Source organism: Vanacampus margaritifer, chromosome 15, assembly GCF_051991255.1.
Source record: "Vanacampus margaritifer isolate UIUO_Vmar chromosome 15, RoL_Vmar_1.0, whole genome shotgun sequence".
Lineage (NCBI taxonomy): Eukaryota > Metazoa > Chordata > Actinopteri > Syngnathiformes > Syngnathidae > Vanacampus > Vanacampus margaritifer.
Genome location: NC_135446.1, coordinates 16752572 through 16771685, shown reverse-complemented (window position 1 = coordinate 16771685; position 19114 = coordinate 16752572). Strand labels below are relative to the sequence as shown.

Below are 19114 nucleotides of genomic sequence, written 5' to 3'. Positions count from 1 at the left end.
ACGTGCAAGTGACATGTGCACAAGACCTACTTTCAGCCCAGTGACTCATTTTGTGGATCTCTACTAGAAAATGAGCAAAATGTAACAGCTTGTTGTAGTGGGGCGCTCAATAAATTGATACGAGAATATATCGTTACGGGCCTCTTTACAATATACATATCAGTATATTGAGGTGTCAAAATCGACATTGCACATTCATTCATAAAGTTTCCCAGCGCATCTGTGAAAGCTGCTCCTCGCCATGCAGTGAGCGTGCACACTTTTCAACGTGGCACGGCGCTAGCATAAACAGGAAGTGCTGCTAACATTAGAAGAAGAAAACATTTTTGCCGTCCACTATAAAAAAAAAACATAGTTTTCGTATACATGACAGTTTTCCTAAAAATCCATGTAAAGTAATATAAAATATTGGGATACATATCACATCGATATCGGGATGCATGTGTATCGTGATACGTATTGTTTTTATCGTGATACATATCGTACGTATATATAATACGCATTGTATTGTGAAATTGTTAGCAATACCCAGCTCTAGTTTGTTCGAGAATGAATGCAAAATATACCTTCAGAGAAATACTTGATTTGCATTTAAAAGAACCAAACATCTTAAGCTTCCAAACAGTGGAGGAACACAAACAAACTTGAATTAGAAATTTATGGAGTTATACAAATAAAGAATGTAGGTGCAGAAGAGCATACAGTACAGTAAGTGCTCTTCAGCATTTCTGCACTACTAATGCTACTTTAGCTTTACTTTAGCCTTTTTTTTTTTGACCCAATCGTGTCCTCTTCCCCTTCCGTCTACTTTGTAGTTTTTTTCCCCCGCTTGTCCCCCTTGCAGTTTGCTCCCATGCCATCACGTTACCACTCGCTCGCCGTTTTCACACCTTGTTGCCTTTCATCATCCTCTCCTGCATGGCTGCCCTCCTCTGGCACACCTCCTCCTCCCTGCTTCGAAGCCCCCGCTGTCATGCTGCGATAATTAGTCAGCACTGAAATAATACAGCCGCCAGAGAATAACAAGAGGCGAGCAAAGGGCTGAGCCCGCGCCGTGATGAAGGAGAATGACGAGGAGGAAGAAAAAGGAGCATTCCAGAGAGGGGAGAGGATGTGTCAGCGTGTTTCAAATTGTTATCAGACAAATGTTGGATCGTGAAAGTGTCAGGTGGCTGTGTATGTTGGTGTGTCCATTGTTTGATGGCTTACTGGCCCTGCGGCTATCACAGCCAGTTACTTCTTTGTTCTCTGATTGCAGCCCACCTAGGAGATAACAAGGGTGTGTGTGTGTATGCTTTAGTAGTGAACTTTAGGCGCTTATTTTGCTAACAATTCCAGTTGCATTCATGAGAACACAGACCTCCATCAGCCATAGTTGAATCGGTCAGCTTTCTCTAGATTTCGGAGGGAAATGTGAAAAATATTCGGGACAGTCTATCAAGCCTTCATTGTTGTGAAGTGAATTCTGTAATCATCACACAAAAATACACAAAAGCGAGCATGCGATTGACTAGGGTGCCATAACTCCACTTCCTGTCGAAGCATTGCAGCAATGGCGCTGTCGAGACGCTTTTAAATCTGTGTGAAATCTGTGGACCAAGCTCATTAAGGCTCAGGATTCGGAATGCTGATGCGGAGTTCCTTTCACAGCGAGATCTAAGAAAACGTGTGCCGTTGACGTTAAGACGTGCCCGTTTCACCGACAGCATCGTCAACAGCAAAAAAGTGTGTCTGCTCACCCCTGTTTGAACGCAGCCCGACTACAACTTGAGCCTCGCAGCGGCCGGATGGCCAGATTAACAATTCAAAGAGCAACTTGCTATAGAATTTGTTGGCAGAAATTGTATTGCAATCCCCTGCATATTCACAGTTCACTAGTCACATCATCACCTATTCATGTTTTTGTGCTCTTTCTGAAACACCCTAAGGTGCTAAAGATGCCTTCAAAACCCTGTCTAAATAAGAGTGTATCAAGGAGGAATAATGAAGTGATAAATCTTGACTGAGAGGTGAGCGTTGTATGTAGGGTAGGAGCTAAGTTTAGCACAGGTTGTTAGTTGAAGTCACAACAAAGTCTTTGCGAAATGTGTATATACATGGGCTCTTTCTGTGCATGTTTTCAAAATAAAATCATCTTTAAGATGCTTATTTCTAAGGGTAATGGGTAGGGGTTTCCTTCCTCATTGGATATGCTTGCAGATTTTTCACATCTTTACAGCTGCTGTTTTTTGCTCTGACCAGAAATAATGGAAACTACTCTCCTACAATCTGACTGACTGTCATCATGACTCTTTACCCTTTAGAAGAATGTAAAGCATAATAGCAAAGCGTGATAACTTACATTGATGTTTCTGCATCTGGCAATTTATTATTATATTATATTATTAGTATGGGATTTTTTTTTAATGGGCTTTAGGTGAACTGATGAATACACACACGCTCGCACGCACGCACACACACACACGCACATACACATACTCACCCACATACAAAAAAAAAGGGTATATATATATATATATATATATATGTGTGTATATGTGTATATATATATATGTATATGTATTTAAAAAAAAAAAAAACATTTATTAAATTTTTTTTAATTGATTTGTTGGATTTTTAAAAAAAAAAAAAAAAAAAAAAAGGAGAGCAATGATGATCAAATCGAATGAACAATACTGAGCTCTCCCGGAAAAAAAAAAAAAAAAAAAGAAGAATGTAAAGCAGCGACCTAACTCTTGTTTGTGAGAACTATGGTAGTCTTTAACGTTTCAGAGCTGTAGAGTAGGTTAGTCTTAACATTGGTGTTGAAGAGCCGTAGCTTGGTGTCGTTGGAGATAATCGGTCTGGCTCGGGTATCGTAATTGCTCTATGTCCCTGTCTGTCTCTCAGTCCCTCGATGGCGGTGATTCCCAACAACTGTGCTGTGGCACATTGGTATACCATGAGAGATCATCAGATGTGCCACAAGAAATTATACGTTTACCAATGACTACATTCCGAGACATTTGCTTACAACATTCTGGTCTTTTGGTGAGCTAAAACAGAAGTTGGTTCTAAAGAATTCTCTATTCAGGCTGGTATACCCTAGAGCGCCCTCACCACAGAAATTAGAATGGCTTCCTCTACAGAAATGTTTAACTCTGGACTTCAGACTTATTTCACATTTCAAGTCACGTTTGGTGAAACCACAAATGATATGCAACTCGTGCTTTTTTTAATGCCTTACATCTGGATTTTTACTGCCGCTTATCCTCTGTTTTTATTTGTCGGATTTTGCAAATATCACCATGTGCTTTGGCTCAATAAAGGTTTGGAAACACTGATCTATGACCTGAGTGTGGTTGGATCATCTGTTTTTAGGTTTAACCTCATGATCTTGGAGCGGAGTTAACGAGGTCTACTGGATTCCTGTTGACTTTCAGTTTTTTTTTTTTTACCTTGAATCAGTCAATGGCCAAAAAGAAAATCCAAGGAAAGCAGAAAACACTGTCACATGATCTTAGACCTTAGGCCATACTGGTCAATAATTTTTCCATAGCACTTCCTTTTAAGTAAGATGTCAACGGTTGTTTGAAATAAATTTTTCCTGTAATCCAGTGTTACGATTAACTCTTTGACTGCCAAAAATGTTAAATAACGTTAAGTGAAATCCTATGGAGGAGTGCCAAAGACGTTAAAAGACGTTTTTTTTAAAACAGAGGTGAAACTAACCATTTTCTATTGTTGATTACTGAAAAACGGAACAAGGTAGAAACAAACTTTTTTTTCTGATGAAAGATGAGAGTCCACTCTTTCATTTGGTACTATGTGTGTTTCCATAGTCCAAACACATAATTTTCTATGGACCTTGAAAGATCAGTCAAAAATGCTTAAAATCGGCTGGCACTCACGGCATCCCTTTTGTGAAAACGTCTGGCAGTCAAAGAGTTAACTATTGGGAACCAAAGAACACACCGAAATACACTAAAGCATTTTTTTTCCAGTGTCTTATCGTAATTCGTCTGTTGTTGCTGTATTGTAAATGTTCCTGTTTCTGCTCTGTGTGTTACAGCTGGGACGACATACATCTTTGGCAGAGGTGGGGCCCTCATCACATACACGTGGCCGCCCAACGACCGGCCGAGCACACGGGCAGACCGGCTGGCGGTAGGCTTCAGCACGCAGCTGAAGGAGGCCATCTTGGTCAGGGTAGAAAGCGCCAAGGGACTGGGCGACTACCTGGAGCTGCACGTTGTAAGAACAAACCTTCATGTTGTTGATGAATGAACATGTGAACATGTACTATTTAGTGCCGGAGGGGCAAGGGTTGCGGTGGGCGTGACTTTGGAGGCTTTTTGGTTGTTTCATTTTTTTTTAGATCCACTGAATTTGAAACATTGCAGATAGATTAAGTCTGTAGAAATTGCTACGGATGTGGGGGAAAAAAAGGTATCATTAGTGGCATTTATGTATTACTGACTGGCAGGAGTCCAAGCTTATTAACACCTCATTCCATGTGCAGCAATTAGTCTCGTTCATCTGGCTTTATTGCTTTCATATGTTACGCTTAAAGGTCATTTAAAAAGCAGCGCTAATGACAACTTTAAATGACAATTAAAGGGAGAGACGGCAGTCACATTAAATGCACCATCACCGGCTCTGATTGTCTCTTTGACCCCTGATGGAACATCAAGGCCAATTTGAATGCTGGGTGATAAATAATACTTAGTGCAGGCGATAATGGGGAAAGTCAACTAGAGGCGTTGCAGACATTGCTCAAGTGAGTTGATGCTTGTGATCAGAATGCAACTTTTTCCTCTTGATTGCCATTAAAAAAAAAAAAGGTACAGGTGAGGTCCCGTTTTATTTTCCCTCATTAGTCGTTCGCCTCCCTCCCTGTTTTACAGGAGTGGATCCTCTGTCAAACGTAGGGAAGACTCATTTATCCCTTCGTTCCCTCCTGCCGCTCAGTCTTCTACACACGAGTGCCTCGGATGCAACGGCCCGCCTCCTCTGCTCCCACTGCAATTACGTTTCATTTGCAGCCGTTCCTCCTGAGCCATTCCCCTAAATGACTCCTTTCAGCCGGCGCCGGGTATTTGGGTCCTCTTAATTATGCTGCACTTCTCTTTTAAAAGCACCAGTGACTTGCAGCGAGAGCACCTCAGCCTCCAGAGGTTTCTACGTAGAGTAGCTAGGGAAGAAAAGTAGACATTTTACATTGTCATACCAGCGCGTGGCATAAACTTCTTGGGGACATTTTAATGAATTTTCTTCGGTATGATTGTTTTCTCCTTGTTTGTCAGGAGAGACAGCAAACATAGAAATGGCCCCCTTTGCATACTAACGAAGTTCTGAAAATTCCATTTGATTACAAAGCCTACCTCGCAATTGGAGGCTAGTCTTCTGCTTGATGTCAGAATAGCTTCTCAGAGCGTCTGTTTGGATGCAAACTGCCTCCCAACCTCATAGATCTTTTGCTACTACCTCCTACCATCGTAAAATGTTGTGCTTAAAGGATGTTTCAAAGGTTCTCAATATGCTTGATCGTCACGAGAGGATGGGAGCCACACACAAGTTTCTCTTCTTTTATGCCCATAGCAGCCCATGTTGCAGCGGAATTTCATAAGAAGGTGCATTGTCATGCATAAATCTGCTTTATTTGGCAAAGTTCTGTTTTTAATTATGTACCATCGCAGAAAGTAGTCAGAAACCGAGCCGCTCTTTCCCGATGATACGACTTGAAACATTACTCTGCTAACTCCTTGCTGACGTTGCAGTCTTGGACCGTCCAGAGTTGTATGGCGCTCATTAGTGAACAATCTCATTCTGTAAGGACTACCTCTGGGAAGAAACTCAATTGTGTGGTCCATATCGGGCCCCTGACCTCAACCCTGTTCACAACTATTAGAGCATGCAACAGCAGAGATCTCTGAAGTTCAGAGGCAGTGAGGAACGTCATCGGAAGGAACATACTGGCATCTGTGATAAGCCATTGTCCGAAACATACTCAGGGATGTGATTTTTCCGCTAATTCGCGGAATTCCGCTTATTTTATTTCCCCCCCAAAAAAAAAAAATTCCGATTTCTTTTTTTTTTTTTTTTTTTAGTAGTTCATTGTGTATGCACATGACTCCGACAGATAACATCTTCTGCTATAACAAAGACATTTGTGGTATGCTCTAATATGAGTTACTTTTCATTTGGTCATGATACAATTATTTGTTCATGAAATTTGAACTCTTCAACATTATTTATGTGTTAACTTAGTAATCACATTAGTTAGATATGATGATATTCTCAGTGATAGTTTTTAAAAGCAAAGGCAGTCCAATGTTTTTGAATGTGACTGATTTTGAGTTGACTAAAACTGCCATTTTATATGGGATAGTTCAATATACATTGAAAATTTATGCTGTTGTTTTGTCTATTTCTTTGTCATGTGAGTGCATTGAAAGTACTTAAACACACGGAAAACCCATGAGCTCCGGGGGGCTTCGCTAGCTAGCCTAGCTGGGTGCCAGCGGCCCCCAGACCCCCGGCTAAATTTTCAGATAATTTCACTTTGGTCAAAACACATCCCTGCATACTGCGCATTTTGGCCTCCGGGACTCAGCAAACGTGGTTGACGGGCTGCCGGGAACATAATGTAAACGTATTGTAGTAGCTGTGGTCCAATGGCAATTGACATAAGTGCTTCTCGGATGCCCTGACGCCTATGGACGACAATCCACTTCTAGTCAGGAGAGGGTGTGTTACCTCAAAGATAGATCCCTTCCCGTGGTGATCGAAATATGACCACGGGTGTGCAGAGCTGATAGTAGCATGCCACAGCGAGAGAATTCTTCTTATCTCGTTCTCATTATTTTCCCTTCTTCCTTTGCCTTTATCCTCTTTCCTGTCACTCTCTCTTTCCATTGCCGTCCATTTACCTGACACAGCGACACTCACCGTCATCATGACCAGGGGGATAGGACCACAGCAGGTGGACAGGGCGTATAATGCTTGTGTAAACTCACGTTATCCTCACAATATATCCTTGTGTGCACTAATTATTGACTATGGGTGTGTATAGAAGTGTGGCAAAGTTTGGGATGCTCTCTGATGAAAAGGCCTATTTTTGTTGTTGTTGTTTTTAAATCGTTACCCGAAAAGGCCATAAGGAATGAGTCACTCCTGAGTAAATTCTGGAGCACTGCCCCCTGACGACCAACCAGCCGCACCAGATGATAACAAGTATGAGTAAACCAAAAGAGCGTTGTTGTTTCTCGGTTAAGTGTCACACTTCGCATAATCGTGCCACAACAGTCCGTGTAATTCCAGATTGTCAGTTAAACAGAAAGCGACAGGTGATAGCACTCTTGTCCGTTTTTTATTTCACTCTATCCTTCACACGACGGTACGCACCCCTCTGGGGCAAGCAGCGCCTCAGTTTTGCGATTGTTTATTTTATCTTTATAAAATCTCGTTGACGTTTTCATGTTCTTGGCCTCGGGTGGGAGGATCTACAAATGCAAATTGCTGTGGACATTTACGCCAGAGGGACAGTGAAATTTCAGGAAATGGTAGATGTGTTTGAAAGATGTTGTTTTACAGCTTATTGTTACCATAACAACCCTGCTTCACTGTCTGTAATATTTATGGACCAGCCAGGACACTCATGAATGTGTTTTTGTGTTATCATATTTGGTTATTGAGTTAGTTTTATCCACCATTTATACTTCATTACTGTAGGGGAGCCCTGAAGCCAAAAAGAAAAAAAAAATGCTGCTACATTTTATGATTTTTCACTTCCAACCGGCCCACTAGGGAAGTTACTAGAAGCCCTCTTGCTGTGCATAAACTACTCTGCACTATTACAATACACGCAATACCTTACTAGAGGGGCCTATTTGTGGCTTCATGGCTTATAAGCAATAAATAGGCCATGCTGGCTTTTTAATATGAGCGGGAGTACTCCTACTTGCCGGGGAACAGTTGACATGGAGTGTTTTATTTAGTTGTTTTCACTCCGAGTCCAAGTAATAGGGCAGCCAATGTGGGTTATTTGCTATGCATAGAGAGATGAGTCATTGATGAAAAGAAGCAAGTATCAGAGTCATTCACTTTATGAAGCACTAATAAACTTTGTAAAAGACTTGATAGATGGACTGAATAAAGTTGAGGTACTTATGCTAGATTCTCCTCGTACTTTGCAAACTAGCGTAGCGTTCTCTGGGTTCTTTATGTTTTTGGACTTGTCTGTTTGCTGCTAATGAAGGCAGCAGCCCCTCACACTTGCCGGTCATTATGTTTATTGCAAGGCAAGGTGTTGCATTAAATGCCTTTCTGGAAGTGTCTCATCTGCCGTTATGGGCCAGCGCACGGGAAGCCTCTTAGAGTAACTATCACTTCCTGTCCACTTCCTGCTCATAACCTTAAATAAGGGCTGCCCCTGATTGTCAATCAGGGAGCAATTGTTCTCTGCAACGGCCCATTTTGGGCAGGGCACAGTTGGGAAGGGGTAAACATGACTTTATTGAATCGTTTTGACCCCCTCAGCCTTCCTCCAGCATGTGACAAGCCTTAGAATAGTGACTAGAGTTTGTATGTCCCTTCATTTTGAATGGAGCAAGAAGCTAATGTTAAACTAATTTGATAATCACTAACAAAATCGAAAGTACGTTACGGGTCATTGTCATGTTTACTGTTATCGCCGTCTTTTTTTTTCAACAGTAATACAATTAGGCTTCCTAATAGCACAATCACTTGCACTATTCACTTTGGAGTCGTTCCGAGAGCTCATTTTCAGCAAAAGCCAAGTACCTGAGAATGACGTTTATGCTGTGGAAGAGTAAAGACAATTGAGTTTCAGGGATGGAGACCAAAAAGTATACTTAGTAAACCCCAGACATTTATGATTTGTTCGTGAACAGGGTCATTAATGAACACACGCGACACTGTCTTCTATTTCCAGTCATATTCTTTTCCAGTTTGCAAAAGGACCACCGATTCCTCCATTTCCACTTTCTCACCTCACGTTATGTGGAGAAAAAAAAAACGATAACAGGTCGCTTACATTTAATAAAATATACATTATTTTGCAGGATTATATTTAGTCGAGTCCGCCCACTCTCAAACTTGTTGGCCAATATCTTTGGTATTTGAGTAATTCAAAAGTAATCAAGTTACATTACTTTCATATTATGGTACTTGGATTGCGTTACTCACTGCATTTTTTTTTACAGGAAACTAGGATAAAGTAGTAACTTTATCGGAATATGTTTTTTAAAGTAACCCTCCCAACCCTGTTTAGCATATTGCGGCCTTAAGTTACCTTGAAAAAAAAGCAGCCTTGCTGACACCAGACGTGCACCATGATTAAAAACCTCCATTTATGCAGAGAAGGGCAGCTGCTGCTGTTTCTGATGGAGCAGCAACAGTATAAGTCGCATACCAATACAACACAACCTGTGTGCAATTTCAACCTGCACGTAAGACCCCCGAAAAAGCAAACCTTACAATTTGCCAAAGAAAGTTAGAGAATCCCTAAAATTGTTGCTGAATCCATCACAATAGTTTAGTGAACAAGATGCTTGTAGGTCACTGTTCACCTTGCTCAAACTCTTGATATATCCTGTGAGAGCAAAGTGGTTCTGAATCAATAAGCTATTAAGGTCATAGACAAGAACTGTATGGATCCAAATATGCCTCTAATAATCACCCGTGAAAGGCAAACCAAACCATTTTTTCATTTTTTATCTTTTTTTTTTTTTTTTCACTTTTTCACAGCCACGAGAAAGCCTGCATGTTTGTTGTCTCTTGTCCTGAGAATTGTTATATATAAATCACACTGACTGCAGATTTCATATGTTTTGAAGTGTGATGCATCTAAAATGTGTTGTTAGGGCCTGTTTACAGATGAGACATGATGTGAAGTAAAGTAAATTAAATTTGGCACACCACATAAGTGTTCACAAATTTGAATTATTAAGAAAATCAGTGTACAGTATACAATAAAATGAGGCTTCAAAAAGAAGCACAAAAATCACACACACTCAACTGTCAACTGCCAATTCCATGCTGCAACAACGAGGCACTCTAAAGCAGTTATTGCCATACTGAAGCCACGATCCACACACCACCTGTCAAGTCTGACAATTTGTTTTCCCCCTCACTCTTTCGCATTATCTCTGCGGCTTCCACACACTGAGGGCCAACAACGAGGCACTTATAAGCAGCCATGCCACCAGACTCTCCAAAGGGACTGTGTATTTTCAGACTGTAGTTATAGCTAGCAAAATGACTGCATGTTGCCGAGCGCCATTTTAACCACGCTCATCATAATTGTGAAAACTGAAATGGTGAAAAACAATTTAACACAAAATCTCCACAATCGAGAACTACATTGTTCTCAGTCCTTACACGTTTTCAGCAGTTATATTCAAACATGTATAACATATTTATGAAATAAATCTCTGAATTACACTACTGATGCATGGACATAAGCTGTAATCACATTGACCAGTTGTGCCGTACAACCCCACCAAAGTTAAACCTTTCATGCACTATCATCCTACCAATAAGGTTCAAATAATGTTTACTCGCAGCATCGCTTGTATTGCTCTCATAAATCTTCAGAGACTTTTTTTTATGTATTTATCTTATTTTAGTGTGTGTCTCTGTGTTCCCGGCAGCGTAAAAGGTTGGTGAGGTGAAAGCGTTCAAAAGACCCAATTTTATGATGGCCGAGGCACCGCCAATACAAAATCGCACTTGCGAAAGAGGCTTATAAATGTCTGCATCTCGTCAGAATGTTGCCGTTTCGAGGCGCCAAATAGTGGAGCGGATAAAAGATTGCTGAAAAATAGTATAATGTGTTCTGTGTGTTAATTTTTCCTGCGTAACTGTGATGTATGTGTGACCCAGAAGATGCACGACATGTAAAAAATGGACGTTACATCCCCATTGATGACATCTCGACTTGGAGAGGATCGCAGGTGTTTTTCTGCTTCACAAATTGGACAATTATCTGCGCATCTGGCCCAATGATCGAGAGGCTCGGCCAGATATTATGTCGATGCCAGTGTTTAACTCTTTGACTGCCAGACGTTTTCAGAAAAGGGATGCCGTGGGTGCCAGCCGATTTTAAGCATTTTGACTGATCTTTCAAGGTCCATAGAAAATTATGTGTTTTGACTATGGAAACACACATACTACCAAAAAAAGATTGGACTCTCATCTTTCATCAGAAAAAAAAAAGTTTGTTTCTACCTTATTCCGTTTTTCAGTAATCCACAATAGAAAATGGTTAGTTTCACCTCTGTTTTGAAACAAACGTCTTTTAACGTCTTTGGCACTCCTCCATAGGATTTTACTAAACGTTATTTAACGTTTTTGGCAGTCAAAGAGTTAATGTGCAAATTTGGTTTGGGAATGCTTGTTCCTTGAATTTGAGTTACAGACACGACTGTACTTCCACTCATGTTCTTCCACTCATGTTCTTGGCAATGCGACGGAATTATGTGACGTTGGCATTGGGCCAAAGTTGTCTGGTTTTAGAACTTCCCAACTGGGCCGTATTTACATCCTGTAGGTTGCACGGCCGCACATTTTGGAGCCTGTTCACAGCTTTCATTCTACGGACTGAAATGAGAGGGAGAAAAATGTCAAGAGTCCGCTTTGACTCAGACGGGGAACTGTGTAATGACTTGACGTGATTCTGCATCCAGACAGAATGATTTCGATGTTGAGACGTTTGTAGTTTTGTGGTATCTCTGGGCGAGAGGTCAAGTCATCGACTTCCCTCGCCACTCTTCGTTTATCCGACCTACGCTTTTATACTGGCCTTAGCAACCAGCAATTAGACAACATCCAGGTAGCAGCTTGTCACAGGGAGGTCACATGGGTTCTTGTTAACTCTTTTACTGCCAAAGACGTTAAATGACGTTCTGCAAAAACCTACGGAGGAGCGCCAAAGACGTTAAAAGACGTCCTCCCATTTTTTTTTTATTTTTTTTTTTTGAAACGGGTGCTGGGAAGGCTTGCGGAGCTCTCCTGAAAATTAGCAGTAGAAGACGTTAGATGGAGCTAGATGGAGGAGGGAACGGGCAATGGCGAGCGTTTGCAAGCAGCTCTACACTTACAAGACGAAAGGCATCGACCAACGCTAAAAGAGTACATTGATGACGATGATGATGAAGGTGAATCCGAGCTTGACGGCGAAATTGGAACCGCTGACGCGGCGGCTATGACGGTGTCGTAACGCGGAGCGCAACCGAGCACGCACAGGCGGACGTTCGATCGGACTACGGAGAGTGCCCCGAGTCCAATGCATATTCATCGGAGGAAGTGTGTACAGTCTGCTACTTGCTTTTTATTCCCCGGAAAAAAAGGCCGTCAAGAAAGTGTAACGTTTGCACGCAAAACGGACCAATGTGAAAGTGAAAGGGAAATAAACGTATTTTGCAATCAAAAAACACTTTTTCATTGTTGGTGAAAGCGTTTTACAGAAGTAAAGCACTATTTAGGTGTTTGTGGCATCATTCATGGACAAAAAGAAGTGTACAATTCACTAGAGTGCATGAAATAACATAGTTTCACAAAAAGCTCTTTTTCTCCGTTTTTTGTTTCAAAAGAGAGAATTTCGGCGAAAGTAACCATTTTCTATTGTTGATTACTGAAGAACGGAATAAGGTAGAAACAATTTTTTTTTTTCTGATGAAAGATGAGAGTCCAATCTTTCATTTGGTCGGATGTGTGTTTCCATAGTCCAAACACAACATTTTCTGTGGACCTTGAAAGATCACTCAAAATGCTTAAATCGGCTGGCACTGGCGACATCCCGTTTCTGAAAACGTCTGGCAGTCAAAGAGTTAATTAGCGCCAACTGGAACAAGCCATGTTTTTACTTGTTTGCACCTTCCGAGTCAAACCCCCTTAAAGGTCAGCCCACCGCATTTCACATTCAACAACCAACTCAATGTTCTCCGGTCATACATAACAATAAGTGCAAGGACAAAAGTGAAGAAATGCAGTTAGTTTAAACTGTCTTGCTACCTTTGTGGCTACAAAAACTTCCACTTCTTGAGAGGTCACCATGTTGGACCGATGAAAGCTTGTCCTCCGCGCCATCGCAAGTCAATGAGCCTCAAGCATGTTCAATTAAAGTCGAATTATTTGTTCCGGTTAGACAGGGTTGAGTCCACTCTTTTAATTGGGCTGCAGTTAATCCCGGCTTTCATTTTAGCCACTTTCAGTAAATGGATTCTTGGTTGGCTTGTGGCACAAATTGGTTTTACCGTTTGTGTGTGAGTGTGCGCAGAATTCAGGTTTCCTCACAGCAAGGCAAACACAAGTGCAATGTAAAACCAGCATGTAGAAGAGACGGCGGATACCGTAGGCAGGGATCACCGATGCGTAGATCCGGATCGGAATACTAGCACATGCGAGTCGACAGGTGCAGCGCGGTAAAGGAGAGAAGAGGAAAGAGCGTGGACCTAAAGTGAGTTTTCGATGATGGATGAGCCTTTATTGCTTCCAAGAACGCTTACAGTGCACATCCTGCCTGGAAGTGCTGGCGATGGAGCGCTCATTGAATTTCCCAAACATTCACATCACAGATTTAGCAATCGTATTCTTAAGTATAAATGTCGGCGCGTGTCTAAAGGGCCATGTGTCTTGATTACCATTCACATGTGTGGACCCTGGTAGAGCTGAACTACTTTTGAAAGGGTTTGAACTCCCAAGAAGTCATGGATATAGCTTTTTTTCTGTACAAGCGATATTGTCACTATTGCTGGGATGAGAATTCAACCGCTTTGACTTGGTCTTTGCTTTAGTCCAGTGGTTCTCAACCTGGGTTCAATCAAACCACAGGGGGTTCGGTAAGTCAGTCTCAGGGATTCGGCGGAGGACGACAAGACACACACATGATACGCCCTGCTTGGCCATGATTAGCTACATTGCCTGGCCTATCTGTGCTGCAGGGAATTCAGTGTGCTCAATAGTCGATTTGTGGCTGTTGTGATGGTACGTTGTGTGATTTCTTTACTATTGCAGTCCATTGTTGAGCAAAAACAGAAAATGGTAGGACGAATATGTGCAATATGAATTCACATGTATAATAGAACGTATGGTGTTCCACAGGGTTCAACTCCGGGGCCTCTGCTATTTTTATTGTATCTGCTGACTCCATCTTAAGAAAACATCGGTGGTTGTTTTAAAGTGCTCTGAAAATATAGAGTTGAGTTGAGTGATGGGAGTCAGCGTCCTAACCGCATGATTGACAATGCCAAGTTGAGCAATTCTAGTACAAGCACAATTAGCAAAACAACCGGAACACTAGCATGGAGATGGGGAATACAAGAACACAACGGGAGCCACACTCGATGAAAAGGCTACTCACCTTTTTCTACAATTTGTACACCAGTAAACCCTATATTTATGTCTCGAATTTGAAAAAAAGTTACATTTTATTTGTCAATTTAAAAAAAATGGTTCAATGAATGCGCATAGGAAACTGGTGGGTTCAGTACCCCCAACAATGTTACGAACCACTGATCTAACAGTAATCAGTCATGCATTATTTATCCTTTGCAAAGAACGACCAGTATTAATTAGTTCCATGCTGATGAGTTTAGAGGCGTTAAGCCGCCTTAACTCATTTAAATTGGCCAAAATTTGAGTGAACAATACTCATGTAAAAAAAATATATATATTCCAAGGGTGAGTGTCCCACATCAATAAAATCATTTGGCCCAATTTATCACACCAAATGCTAACATGACATGCGACCTCTCTTATCGCTTATGTATTTTTAGCCCAGCTGGCCATCTTTTATTATATGCCGCTCTTCTGCGTTCTGTAACATTTCACTCCATTCTTTTCTTTTCTATTATTACCCAACCTATATCTATGTGCTCCAGATCTGTCAAGTCCATTCCGGCGAGTGCCTGTGCTCTGTCACTGCGGCTACATTAGCCTCATCAACCTACAGAATCCACATCCCTTAACTGTGATTAATAGCCAGTAATTAGGTGTTTGATTGGCACCGTTGCATGCGCACTTATAAAGTCGTTTTCGGGATCAAATTGGGCAGCTAATCTCTGAAAGTGCTCCTGTGTATATGCTCCTAAAATGGAATTTGGCTGCTCACTTTTGGCCCCCACCCCACTCTGCCACCTTTCCTGTGGGAGACACGAATGACTTTCTCCAAATGTGACTACCTATCTAATCTCGGAATCTCACCGGGCACCCGCTGGCCAATTTGAAGGAAAGTTATGGGTGGCTATCCTGAATTTAGGTCATTAGCCAGACCAAAAATGTTGATTATTTTTATGAGCACGGTGACATTTCCATGATGTCTTTTTAATCACTTTGATTGTGATGAGTTTTGAGTTAAGACTGAATGGTTGCTATTCATACTGGCACATTTTGAGATTTGTGCCAAATTTTGCTAAGCATTTCGTGTTTATTCTTTAGAGAAACACATTTTGTTTCACCTCTAAATAAGCACAAATACCAAAAGCGAATCTAGTCTGCCCATTAAAAAGCCATCGTCCCTGCTTGTTTCAGACTCTCAACAAGTAAGCTGATTTTTATATATATATATATATACCGACTGGTGGTGTGAGGACCGCCAAGTGAAAAAGAAAACATCCTAATCTAGGTCACGAGCTGCATTCCATTAACTCTGCCTGCCAAGCCTTATCCATTGATCTGGCCCGATTCGAGAGACTTTCTAACTTTATATTTTTTTTTTTCAGTTTGAGGAGTGTGACTTGTGTTTCGCTGATTTGACAGATAAAGTAAAAAAAAAAAAATGAAGATAAAAGCGTAGTGTTTAGGAACAGAGCAAACCAAAAGGCAGCAAGAGGGGTTTTGGGCCAGTGCTGAGAGATAATGATCTGAAATGAGTGAGATGTGGTCAGTTTCACAAGTAAAACTTTCCGTGACAATGCATGTTTGCAATAACGTTTACGCATAAATGTAATTTTCTTTAATCCCTCGATGAAAAATCCACAAAGAGGAGCCAAATGAAGTTCTATTTGTGTACAATCTGTTTTGAGCACAGGAGAAGCTTTCAACGCACCATGTTTCTCCTCTTGTGCATCTCCCACGCAGTACAAGTTGACCTGAAAAAAAAGTGAGTGAGTGTATTTTCCCTCCTTAATTAAAAGTGTCGCTCCTGTCCTGCTCGGGTCCCGAACCCCTCAGCCTGGGTGACAGCCATGCAGAGCAGAAAATCTGCCGACTGCATCTCGCCGCTCGCGGCGTAATCGCTGCCTCCTTCCGAATTAACTGTCTTCATTATCGCATCCTCGCAGACACTCGCTTTTTTTTCCTCCCTCTCATTCCCCCACCTCCATCGCCCATCTCCGTCTAGCTCTTCCTCCTCTGCGCCTTTCCGGCTCACCCGCCCAAAAAGTAGGACAACAGCAGATAGAGAGAGAGAAATCAAGCTTTTTTTTTTCTTCTTCTTCTTTTTCCAAAGTGTTCCTCCTGCCCAAATTTTAAATAGCATCATCAGTGGCCAAAGGCGAGAAAACGCATTTGAATGTCAGGCCCAGTGATGATTGCGTTTGAGCGGTGGCGGGAGCTCATTACATAAGCAAAACATGAGTGGAGGCTTGGCGCCATCACACAGAGGTGCCGTTGAAACGTGGCCAAGCGAACATGGCCGGGCCGTGCTCCGTCACGCCGCGCCTTGGTGGCACGACAGCATTACTGTAATCAACCCAGTGGTTTGTAACCTTGTTGGAGGTACTGAACCCCACCACCTCGCCGAACCCTTTGAAAAATAAAATATACAGGGATGTGATTTTTCCGCTAATTCGCGGAATTCCGCTTTTTTTATCTCCCCCCCCAAAAAAAAATTCAGATTTTTTTTTTTTTTTTTTTTTTAGTAGTTCATTGTGTATGCACATGACTCCGACAGATAACATCTTCTGCTATAACAAAGACTTTTGTGGTATGCTCTAATATGAGTTACTTTTCATTTGGTCATGATACAATTATTTGTTCATGAAATTTGAACTCTTCAACATTATTTATGTGTTAACTTAGTAATCACATTAGTTAGATATGATGATATTCTCAGTGATAATTTTTAAAAGCAAAGGCAGTCCAATGTTTTTGAATGTGACTGATTTTGAGTTGACTAAAACTGCCATTTTATATGGGATAGTTCAATATACATTGAAAATTTATGCTGTTGTTTTGTCTATTTCTTTGTCATGTGAGTGCATTGAAAGTACTTAAAAACACGGAAAACCCATGAGCCCTGGACCTAGCTGGGTGCCAGCGGCCCCCAGACCCCCGGCTAAATTTTCAGATAATTTCACTTTGGTCAAATCACATCCCTGAATTTCATAAGAAGGTGCATTGTCATGCATAAATCTGCTTTATTTGGCAAAGTTCTGTTTTTAATTATGTACCATCGCAGAAAGTAGTCAGAAACCGAGCCGCTCTTTCCCGATGATACGACTTGAAACAGTACTCTGCTAACTCCTCCCAGACCCCCGGCTAAATTTTCAGATCATTTCACTTTGGTCAAATCACATCCCTGAATATAATTTTTTTTTTTTTTTCAAAGTTGAGACATTAAAAGTAGAATTGCTCAACTTGGCATTGCAAATCATGCAGTCGGCAGCAGCAGGGTCAACAGATACAATAAAAAACAGCAGAGGCCCCAGAACTTAACCCTGTGGAACACCATACGTTCACTTATACATGTAAATTCATATGCACATATTCGTCCAACTGGATTACAATAATAAAGAAATAACACGATGTGCATCAAAACAGCCGCAAGTCGACTACTGAGCGCACCAAATTCCCCGCAGCACATATAGGCCAAGCAATGATGGCCAAGCGGAGCATATCATCACGTATCATTTGAGTCAAGTGTGTGTCTTGACCTCCGCCAAACCCCTGAGACTGGCTCACCAAACCCAAGGGTTTTGATTGAACCTTGGTTAAAATACACTATCTTAACCTTTCAAGTAAATCTCAATTTACAATATCCTTTCTTCAAGCATGCTTCGTGTGTGCATTATTCCTCCATTGGTGCAGTGCCACAGTGAAAGTTCCAAAGTTAAAGTACAAAGAAGCTAGATACTAACATCAATGTGGACATAGATATTGAAAAAAAGGCCCATAGGAAGAAGGCGGTATTGGGAGATTTTATGAGCCGCATTGCTGCACTTTAATTTAATCCTGTGCCTCTTCTATGCCAGAGCACAGGTTCAAAAAAATAAACAATAGCTTTTTTTTCTTTTCTTTTTCTTGATTCAATCTCTGTGGGACACACAAGGTTGGAGGGTCGTCTGGGCATAAAGGTTTTAAAACTGTATGATATTAGCAATGCCAACATACTGTAAATGGAGATGTTTGACATGCTAATGGTTAGCATTGATAGTTGTGAACACGTGGACACAATAGTCACGTGCATACATTCTTTATTATCTATGAAAAATGGCTTAATATTACAGCACCTTACCAAGTAGTAGAACTCTATTCTTCGTTTGTATTCATGGCTGTATTTTATAATATTGCCTCCTGGTGGCCAACATTGGCACACTAGTAGCACCACACAGTATTTATTGGGTTGCAGCATGAAATTATGATACAATTTAATTGTTACAGGGTTTCAACTTGCAATTATTGTGTTTAAGTGTCACAATTTGCCCCTTATTCATATTTGGCAGTCAACCATTATCAGAACTTTATGTTCCACTGTGATGCGTTCCTTGAGTTGGGCAGGATGTTATTGCGCTGTTCGATTCGAACCGTACCCGGGAGCAAACTCTTCTGCGGCTTTTTTTGATATCCCGTTTATGACATTACAAGATAGCTCGATCCCTGGAGTGCTGGAGTACAGACAGGTGCGCATCGTCCACGTTTGGAATTGTTGCTGCCAGGCGATCTGTCTTTTCCCAAATCCTGCCAGCCCATCTCATTCATTGCCAGCACAATCCACGGACACAGGGGAGACTTTTTTTGTCAGCTACCTTGTGTGCATAATATTACTGCGGCAAGATTTATGACCCTGCCTTAAGTGTATTTTACAAAAGGGGAAAAAATGAACTGCTTGGCGACATCAGTGATACACAAAGTGGACAGGAATGGAGTAGAGCACCCATCGGTGCTTAAA

The 19114-nt window shown here is 41.4% G+C and overlaps 1 protein-coding gene across 4 annotated transcripts in view; it reads left to right on the top strand.

Moving 5' to 3' along the window:
• The window catches only part of nrxn2b (neurexin 2b), a 363379-nt gene that overhangs the window by 304869 nt on the left and 39396 nt on the right, over positions 1-19114 (top strand). For all 4 annotated transcript variants that reach the window (XM_077544145.1, XM_077544146.1, XM_077544148.1 and 1 more), the window contains one exon: positions 4052-4233. In XM_077544145.1, coding sequence (XP_077400271.1) covers positions 4052-4233 — 182 coding nt within the window. The remainder of the gene's footprint in view (positions 1-4051; positions 4234-19114) is intronic.